Below are 10,701 nucleotides of genomic sequence, written 5' to 3' on the forward strand. Positions count from 1 at the left end.
GATCCGCTGCTCGTTTTAGCCCGTGGGCCGAATCGGTCCTAAACAAAAGAGGGGCAGTAGGGTTCTGATCCGATTGACCCCAATCGACTCTAGGGTCGACCCGGCGGTGCTCTCCTCCTTCCTCGCAACAGCGCCGCCTCTCGAGATAGCACCGCTCCGCGCCTCCGTCGTCTCTCGTCGCCTCCTCCCTATGCGGCCACGCCTCATCATCCCCGTCCACCAAAACGGAGACCCACTGTCAAGAGCTCCGTATGGAGTCAGCATCCCTACCTCTCGGTCTCGGATCCCATCATCAGCAAGAGCGAAGCTTCCCTACAGCGGTCTCGATGGCCGACCTTCATCACCATTGGTATTGCCTCTAGACCGTTCAACCCCGACTCCATCACCTTGCCGCCACAATAAGAACCCTCAAAGCTTGGATCCCATCCCTCTCCTACCGCATGGTGATCCATGTTGAGATATCTGCACAAATCTTTCCTTCAGATGCTAAATATTTCTTTTACTATAGCAATTTCTTGATGTTTGATTGACCTGTTACTACGATCCACTATTCCTGTTTTGCTTTGCTCCCGACGTGTTAAGCGATGGCTTAACCCTCGTGTAAATGTGTACTGAATATATATTGCTGATGCTGATGGCGAAGTGATGTGTAAGTGCAAACCACCGAGTGTCCCAAGGGATGGTCAAACAGACAAACAATGAACAGATCCAGTGCCCACCAACTAGTTCATGCCTCAGCACCCCTCATAATATCCTCGCAGACCAACTCAAATCCAAACTTGGATTGTCAATGATCTTGTCGGTGGGCCCCGTTGGGAGACCAGTTAGTCAAATGACTGTCTCATATATCAAGCAATTGTATGCCATCTACTTATAATATCGAGCAGTATAATACTCTGCCAGCTATCTCATATATCAAAAAAGACTAGACATTCTTTGGAACACAACAGGATTTACAATATATTAGAAATAGAAAAAAATGTAGAATTACAATTGCATGAACTTGCAAGATATTCTAATAGAGTATTGCGAAAGAGTCTGTAGTCTAATGGTTAGACTTTTTGGATGCACTTCGAAGCCTCAACCTCCGTAGAGGAATTGCTTCCGCCGCATGCTAACCAACTGTGCCACCACAACCTTTGTGCCCAGAAGCACAGGGCAGAGCAGAAAAGTGCATAGGGAGATCCGGTCGAATGTTGTCAACGTCCCTTGTCAAACCTTAACCATCCACTAAAGGAGATGTAAATTGGTAGCTAGTAGAGCTAGCGCTGGTAGCGGAAGAAACATGGCCACTTGTCGTTAGAGACACGTCATATTTTTATCTACGTGGAAGAGAGATGTGATAATGAGAAAAAATCTAGCTGTTAACGAGAAATCAACCTATAAGGCCATTTCAATCAAGTTTTATAGGAGTTTTATTCTAATTCAATGATATGCCATGTAGATAAATATGGTAACATGGTATGGAATTTATGAGGAGAGAGAAGATTTGAATTTCATAGGGACGAAACTTGTTGTATACAGTTATACAGACTTTGAAACTAAAATGGAACCCTACTGAGAGTAATCCATTTCATTTTCATACATTTTGTCGTCTAGTCGTACCTAGTATGCTAGTAATTAATCTACAATTGCAAGCGGTTACAGAAACCATATGGCATATTTGATATTCACACTATTAAATGATTAAATGCAGGAGCGGAGCCAGGGGGTGCAGGGTGGCTGGAGCCTCTAGAGCTGCTGCACCAATGGAGATATGGGAAGGAATAGAGAGAAAAATAGGGAAGGAAGCAAGAAAGAAAAATGGAGATATAGAGGAGGAGGAAGGAGCTCAGCCCTCCTCTAATAAATTTCTGCATCCGCCACTGATTAAATGCTACAGCTAACATATGAAATCGTGAAGTAAAACTATGTATTGTGAGAGGTTGCCTCATTCACCAACATAAATTTGTAAAGATAACATGGCATTGAAAGAAAATATATGGAAGGTGGATCAAATACAATAAGGAAAAACGTACTTCAAGGAAGCTTAGAGCTAATATATCTCTAATAGTAATGTATCTTTTAATTCTTTTTTTAATGTAGTACCTCAAGCTCATTGCTAGAGACGATGAATTGTTGTGGGAGCTTTAGCTGGGGATGTGAATCCGTGACCAGCCGGTACAAGCGTGGAACCCCATCCTCCTTTCAAATTTGTAATGGCTCTTGTTGCCTTGCAGCGAGGCCGACAGATTTTAGACCATGACGCTGACATGCATAACCATACTTAGTAAAACTGCGCTACTAGTTTGCTGCGACTTGTGTTGAGGAATTTGGGCTTAATATAATTGAGCATCAAAGTTTACCGTCCATCAACAGGCTAAACATCAACAAATAAAAGTTACTATGCTAGAAAGTTATGCATTACAATCTGTCCACTTGGATGGCTTCGACTTCCTTTCCTTTGAACTATTCTTAGCACACATGTTGCGCAGCACCAACAAATGCTGCAATTTTTTCTAATAGTATAACAATACGTTTATAAATGTATGTAGGGCCATATTTTTTTAACTATGCATTACAATTTGTGGCTTCGACTTCCTTTTCTTTGAACTATTCTTAGCACACATGTTGCGTAGCATCAGTAAATGCTGCAATTTTTTTAATATTATAATAATACGTTCATAAATATATGTAGGCCCACATTTTTTTTAAATAGAGTTTTGCCTCCTTGTGCGATCTCTGTTCCGGCTGGACAATTTTGCGCAGCCATGTCGTCTGCATAAGACTTAAAAAAATAAAAAGGTAATAAAGCTACCCAAAAGGAATAAGAAAATTAGATACTTCCAATCCAAAAAAATAAAAGGAACCAGCTCAATTAAGCTCGCGTCATCCGGCAGGCAGACGGATCGTGGCAAACCCATGTAGCCACATGAGCGTTTCATCATTGCCACACAACGTAACCTCACTTGCAGCTGCACATTTTACGATTTGGTTTTCGATGAATTCCAGAAAACAAAAGTTAACATCTAAATTGTTTGAAAGTGAGATGCATCAAAATTATGTCTATATATGTCAAACATAACACAAAATATGACTTTTGGGTCTCGGGCAACCTGGATTCAAACCATAGATTGTAACGGTACTTCATATTCAGATAAACAATTTTTAAACAGTCTATTTATTGGAAGAAAACTGTTTAGTACCTTGGAGTTGTTTAGTGAGGCAAGATCCTAAAAGCCACGTGTTGGAGCGCGTCACTGTAGGATGAAAAATGGCAAGCTTATTTTTCAACTTAGCATTTTAGTAATACTTTTTAAAAGAACAAAATATAGACATATATGCCACATGTTACATACGTACTCACCTCTATGAGTCCATACACGTATGTCATACTTTTGTGGGCATCTCCAAAAGGCCTGCCACCTTTAGATTGAGGGGTTGTTTTTGAGTGTTTGTCCTAAAATGGCTTTACTAGTGAAGTCCAAGCCGGTGAAGCTAGAAGAGGCTTCATCCGACTTTTAGTTCATTTTACCACAGCTTCACGCTACACTGCCTCACGGTTTCATGCTTCAGTACCTCGATTTGCGCAAAACACGTGAAGCCGAAATAAGCCCCCCAAATATGCCCAAACAACTAAATAATAATTAAAAAAATATGTGCATGAATCAAAGACTCAAATCTAGTGGATAGGTTCTACCATAAAGAATCTAGCTCAGTTGGCAACACCTTGGTGGCACTAAGGATGCAATGTACATATTTTTCTTCTCTTAATTAGTTTAATGGACAATGCCGTGCAGGATAAAAGCCAAACTAAATCTTCCGGTTACCTTGCAATTTTAAATACTTGACTCCATTAACTTATCATTAACTTTCTAAGGTATCTAAGTTTTTATTAGCTTATAGTTATATCTAATAGTATGAGATTTTTAGACAAATCTACACATGATTTTTACTCTTACAAACTAAATATTTTCTTAACTTACTGATACGCAGAGTTTTCTAAGTTGACCTAGATTTAATTCAAAATCCCAAGTATTTGTGACAGGAGTATCCAACGCAACTTTTGAAGAAATTCAAGTACACTATTTTTTTCTTTTTTTTCGGGGGGGGGGGGGGGGGAGGGGGGGGGGCGGGGGTATGTGCCCCCATTGAATGACAACTCTGCACCGAAAATTTTTGTTAGAGGAGGAGCATCTGAACATGAGTGTCTGGGATGTTTTATTTTTCTTATTTGGATTGCAGCATATTTTTATTGTTTCTATATCTTGTTTGTGGTCATTTTCTGTCTTCAAAACTTATACAGTAGTTTGGGTTCCTTTTTTTATTGCTTCAATTGTATGTGTACCATCCATTATTTTCTATCTTCAAAATTTATTGTTTCAATTGAATCACTCGGGTACTGTGCCATCACTCCCTTGCTATTATCTATTGGTTATTTCCCTAGTGTTTTATTAGCCTCACAAAAACAACATTACATATTGGCGTAGCCAAATTCAGGGTTTGTACCTCCCCGTCTGTTAACGACCAACTTACTGGTCTCACTCGACAGAAAAAATATGTTCCACAGTCTAGAGTCTAACTAAACAGGCTAATCAGCCGTGCTAGGCCACTAATTGGGATTTAAGCATTTTATCGGATCGTTGGAGGCTCTTAGTGTTGGGCCGGGCCTCGAATCCAGCTGACGGAGCCCAGATATTTTCAGCACGGCAGCTCTCTCTCTTTCATGCCAACACCCCTCAAATTACTTGTAACTGCACTTTAGCCTCGAAAACTACATCAGTGACGGTCGGTCTATTTGTGTTTTAGTTTACTCGCCATCAGCGGTTGCGTGGTGATGAACTCGGTCTTTATGCTGAACCTTCGTAATGTTTGAACGGCTTCCAGATCAGTAAGTACTCTTTCCCATTATCTTCGAAAAAAGTGCGTGCCACTAAGCCTTTTTAGGCTGTTAAGTTATTATAACCAAAATATAGTCATGACTCTTGAAATTTAACAAGGTCACCCATATTCTGTATGTAGAATCTGAGCTGGAATAATCCTCCATCTGATTTAATGATCTTCTAAGTGTCCAATCACTAGGAGTATTACACCGCATATGAAGAAACCTGGTAACGACGGTGTGCAATAGGATAAAATGAAAAGGAGGAAGATGTACCATCAAAAAGTATCGGTACCAAAGCTCCCTTGCTCCTTGGCCTGAATACCTCACAATCGGATGTAGCAAATTTCTTTTTCTGAAAAACAGGAGCCCTGTAATTATCTTCATTTCCATTAGTATAGTGAACAAAGTCTTCTTTTTATGCATCAAATTTTTCTATGATATCTTTCATACCATGATTTTTCTAAATGATGTAAATATTCTCGTAACCAGTCAAGAAAGTTGTTGCCAAACTCACTCAAACGGGCAAACCCTCTTGGACACTAACAATAGTTTCCTTGACTAATACTGAATACCATACAATCTCGAGGGCTGATGTGCATATACCTGCCAAAACACCAATAAAACCACCCTCCGCTTCGTTTTGTTCCCCTCCCAGTCCCACTTCCATCGCCTCACGTCATTCCCGTCGCCGCCGCTGCGCCGCCTCTGCAGGTCTCGCTCGCCGACCGACTCCTCACAAGGTACCAAGCCCTAGCCGCGCCCTCCCTCCCTTCGTCCGCTCAAAGCTCCAGTTTTTCCCTTCCACCGATCTTGTTCGCGTGCTGATCAATTCGTTGTCTCCTCCCTGCTACCGGACTCTGCACGACTCTCCAGGGAATTCTGCGCGGCCTCTGATCCGAGGCGGCCGGAGAGGAGATGTCGGACTCCGAGGAGCACCACTTCGAGTCGAAGGCCGACGCCGGCGCGTCCAAGACCTACCCGCAGCAGGCTGGCACCGTCCGCAAGAACGGCTACCTCGTCATCAAGAACCGCCCCTGCAAGGTATATCCTATGGTCCAGCCGTCTCGTTTGGTTTGGATCTCGATCTGGTTGCCGCCGTAACCGTAATGTCGGATCTAGGTTAGTCCCATTGCAGCCTGAATGCTGCTGCGAGCAATATACGGCTCTGGAATGGATTGAATCCTTGGTGGACAACGACACATATCTGAATATTTCTTCTTCTTCTCTGGGTTCAGTGATTGTGCATGCGGCTTTGTGCTCGTGAATTGTAGCTAGCGCACGATTGATATTTTCCCTGTGTTCAGTATGTTTTCCCATCTGTTATGAATTCTGAAGTGTGGAATTGGAGTGGTGCATACTTAACATGATCAGAATTGTATCTTTTCTTATAATTCTACAATTCTAACGTGGTTAGTTTAGTTCCTTATCAACACTGTTCAGAGAGGGTTCCGAACTCACATATGGCTTTGTCCGTACATACAGACATAGATACCTTCTACTAGAGTATCCAGCCCGAGAGGTGCGATGCTATCCGTAACCTCGCACTAAGTTTCTAGGTGATAGGACGCAAGGCCCGGGCCTGATAACTGGGGGCACAGTCTCCGGACCTCATCCCACGTACTAGCAGGTACGTGGGAGCCACAGCTCGGTGCCTTCACGTGCCCGTAAGGACGAAGTGACCAGGAACAGCTACCACGGGCCCGGACTACTGCGGGATGGTTTTGGGCCCCCACGTGTGGAAGCCGGACCCCCAGGGGGCTTGAATGCATGGGCCAGCCATGGGGGCCCGGACCTCCCACCCACCAGAGAGGGGGTCCGGTGCCGCCACGTGCCCCGAGGAAGCGGCCGCTAAACCAGCACCGCCACGTGTCCGGTGGATACCAGCCTTCTGTGAGAAGCTAGCCCAACTACCGCATTAAATGCGGGTGGTTGGGGTGCGCGCACCCAAGACAGAGCATGGGCTGCCTACTGACACGTTGGGCAGGTATGGGTGACAGCACGGTAAGCCCGCCAGTTACCGAGGCGGCGCGCGAGTTACCGAGGCAATTCGCAGGACATTAGGACGTATGGTCACATCACAGCGTAGCGCGTGGGCGAAGAGTTATTATGACCTGCTGCATGAAGGCTACAATGTGTGCTGCTACAGTGCGCAAAGACTACATCTCGGCAGGTCAGTATAGCCCCTTCGCCTATCAGCGGGAGCTGACTCTACACCGACAGCACGATTCCCCCTACTCATGTTAGCGGCAGCAGACCCTATGCTAGCAAGACGGCACAAGACCATATCCAGACGGAGGATACGCACGGAGGTCGACGAGAAAGATCTCCGGATCTGAGGCATTTAAGGCTCCAATGTGTACGATATTTAATATATCGCCGGGTCCACCTATCGGGGCCCCACTCAGTGTACGCGCTCCCCTTGAGCATATAAAAGGGAGAGCGCGTGTGTTAGAAGGACAGGTTCACACTCACGCAGGGTCAGCAGTTCCTCCCCCAAACTTACAAACAATATTATATCACATAGTGGACGTAGGGTATTATGCTCAGGCGGCCTGAACCACTCTAAACCCGTGTATGCTACTCGTGTTCATACGCCTCTGGATCGAGCATTCCTTGACTACTTCCAAACTCATCCTAAGCTAGGATTAGACGGGTGCACTCCGCCACCCGACTGGAGAAATCCTCCGACAGGGTTGAATAGCTGATGTTACTGAATCATCAACGGTGATGAGGATTTTGGTTGATCATGCCGACAGTTGGAACTTGATTGCTTGGGTGTGCATGCTGGTCCACGTCTTTTCTTGGCTGTACATTTGCTGAGAGTGGAAAGATCACAAGCATGTCTGCTACTTGGCAATGTACCTGGTATACTTGTATCAAGTAACTGCTGCCTCCGAGTGGTCCATATAGTTTATATTGTTGGACCACTAGTGGACACTGGTAAGGCTGTAAATTTGTCTGGGATTTGGTTCTTCCACTGCGTGAATTGAATATGTCACCACTAATTGGTGTCCTATACCATTGTATGTTCTGTGTGTATTCAGTATTTGTTTCTAGATCCCTCATTCTCTATTGATCGAATTCCTGAGGACAATCTTGTTTAGCTGTCACTATAATTTCTTCTTTTGTACTCTAGTTGCCACTTCAAACGGTGCTCAAAATAAATACCTTCAGTTATTCTGTTCTGAGTTTTAAAGGTCCAAATGCTCCTTCTCGTTTCATTATTGTGTTGATGGTTTCCCCTTTTGCTGGAATCATTTCTAATCATATGAATTTGTAACAATTGTGCAGGTTGTGGAGGTCTCAACCTCTAAAACTGGGAAGCATGGTCATGCGAAGTGCCACTTTGTCGCTATTGACATCTTCAATGGCAAGAAGCTTGAAGATATTGTCCCCTCTTCGCACAACTGTGATGTCAGTACATTTACATTTCTTGGGCTCTTTAACATTATCCATGCTTTCATTAATTGCAAGTAACATATCATTGTGTTCTGTTTACAGGTTCCTCATGTGAATCGCACTGAATACCAGCTCATTGATATATCTGAGGATGGATTTGTAAGTCCAAATATTTCTTAATGCTTCTCTATGTTCATGTTGTTTGATTCCATATTGACATGAAAAATTAACTTTTTCAGGTGAGTCTTCTCACTGAAAATGGTAACACTAAAGATGACCTGAGGCTCCCAACTGACGACAACCTGCTTACTCAGGTATATACTAACTGACTTTTCTTTTTGCAAAGTTGTTTTCCATACATAAAAATAAATCAGGAAGTTAGGATATACATGACTAACTTCTGTTCTTTATAATGAAATCAATGACGTCATCAGTTTTCTTTTTAATAAAATCTGTCAGCACTAGTCATTAATTATATCAGCAATTGTCAAATGTTCATCCGCTTTACGAAATCATTGATGCATTCTGGTTAGATGGCCTTTTCATCATTAGCTGTCCTCATGGATTGCATGTTGCATGCCATGGGCCTTGGCGTGGCTATATGGACTGCCACACCAAGGGCCATGGTGGCCTGACCAAAATGGCTAGATGTTGAGAATTTAGTTGGAGAGGAGCTATCATTAAAAGAGTGGATTTAAATGGGTATACATAATAAAAAAAACCACATGCGTGCTTGCAACTTATTGCTGGTTGAGTGAGTAAATATAATTTTATATGCTTTGCACCAATACTATCATGCTTTTAAAACATTTAACTTATTGTTACATTTATTTTCATGTTGGCTGCAGATCAAGGATGGCTTTGCCGAAGGGAAGGACCTTGTGGTGACAGTCATGTCTGCCATGGGAGAGGAGCAAATCTGCGCGCTGAAGGACATTGGCCCGAGGAACTAATCTCAGGCCATGTAGTTTCTCACATGTCTGCTGGGTTTTGGTCAAGGATTGTTTTGGCCTTTTGGGTATTATAAGGAGCCCGGATCACTGAGGATACACATAGTTGCAACTTGCAACCACTAGGGAATTGTATCGCGTACCGGATCGGGCTTATCAAAGCGGTAGGGGACTGTATCGCATACCTTCATCAGATCGGACCTATTCATCTGGAGTCCAATACCTCATCCAAAAATTTCCACCTGTTTCTTTAATCCTAAAACCCTGTGGCCTTATCGACCCTCTGCGTAGCCTTCATTGTGGAGTTTTATTGTGTTTATGGTGAAAAAAGGGGGTCCATCTGATGAAGCCTGTACTGCCTCACAGTGGAGCCATTTTTTATTCTTCTGTTTCTTACTGCTAATAAGCATTTTGCTGGTCCAAGTTTTGACAACTACACAACGTGCTGCAGCATGCAGGGAAAGAAAGTAAAAAACTGTGATGTTAACAATTGGGCAAATGTCACATCTTTTTTTTTCTTCAAGTTTTTGCCCTTGCCTTGCTCTTTCGTTGGTATGCTGTAGTGAAGTGATGGAATTATGCGGTGTCTGCCGCTATCAGACTCAGAGTGGTATTCTTGTACGGCATCTCATCTGTACCGTACCACGCTGTTAACTGTTTTATCCTGATTCCTAAGGTCGCTTTCGTAGTTTTTGCGTTTCTCACTAGCTTTGGGGTCCCTTTCAGGAGGTGAATTTGGCTAGGGCTTTACACTTCCTGATGATATTGTGGAAATGAATTTTTTTTTGGACAAAGTTACACATTGAAGCTCGTAGCTGAGTTGTACCACGTACTCTGCCTTCTATGTTCTATAAAATTATATGCTTGTTTTAAAAAAGAAATAACTTGATTTTACTGCCGCGAATAATCTAGCATCCTGAATATATATGGAAGTTCTTCTAAAAAAAAGAATATATAGAAGTTCGGCTCAATTCACTCGAACTATTCCAAATTGGGCAAACGTGCCCCTAATGAATTTTCTTTCTTTTCATCACATGATTTAGATTTTTAGAATGCGGACATCATAACTTTTGTTAGAGAAATACGTTAAAATTTGTTTATAGTTGTTTCGCAGTGACACATCAATATCATACAAATATCGAAACACATGAATTATGGTCGAAAATATGTTTATATAAATAAAATCGCCCAAGATGCCTGTGATAGAGCCCTGCAGTGTGATGTTTACAGTTCGATACCATGCCAATACCAGTCACATACTCGCATCTTCTCGTGGCATTTTTTTCCATTGTTTTGCTGTGTCCTTTGGGTATCCTGAAGTGAAGCACTGGAATTTGTGTGGTGTCCTGTCAATACTACCACCAAATTGCATTACTGTCGTTGTCAGAGTATTCTTGTACGGCATCTCATCTGCAGACTGCAGCCCGATATTAACTGGTTATGCTGAGGTCGCTTTTGTAGTTGCGTTTTTTTCACTGGCGTAAAAGT

The 10,701-nt window shown here is 42.9% G+C and overlaps 1 protein-coding gene across 1 annotated transcript; it reads left to right on the forward strand.

Annotated features, from left to right (window-relative positions):
- The first annotated feature begins 5,516 nt into the window (after nt 1-5,516).
- On the forward strand, nt 5,517-9,594 carry LOC112886031 (eukaryotic translation initiation factor 5A-2). Its single transcript, XM_025951780.1, has 6 exons — nt 5,517-5,604; nt 5,738-5,905; nt 8,156-8,278; nt 8,366-8,422; nt 8,503-8,577; nt 9,112-9,594. Exons 2-6 carry the CDS (start codon nt 5,780-5,782, stop codon nt 9,214-9,216), a joined length of 486 nt encoding a protein of 161 aa, XP_025807565.1. The 5' UTR covers nt 5,517-5,604; nt 5,738-5,779; the 3' UTR covers nt 9,217-9,594.
- Nucleotides 9,595-10,701: the final 1,107 nt, after the last annotated feature.

Source organism: Panicum hallii, chromosome 3, assembly GCF_002211085.1.
Source record: "Panicum hallii strain FIL2 chromosome 3, PHallii_v3.1, whole genome shotgun sequence".
Taxonomy (NCBI): domain Eukaryota; kingdom Viridiplantae; phylum Streptophyta; class Magnoliopsida; order Poales; family Poaceae; genus Panicum; species Panicum hallii.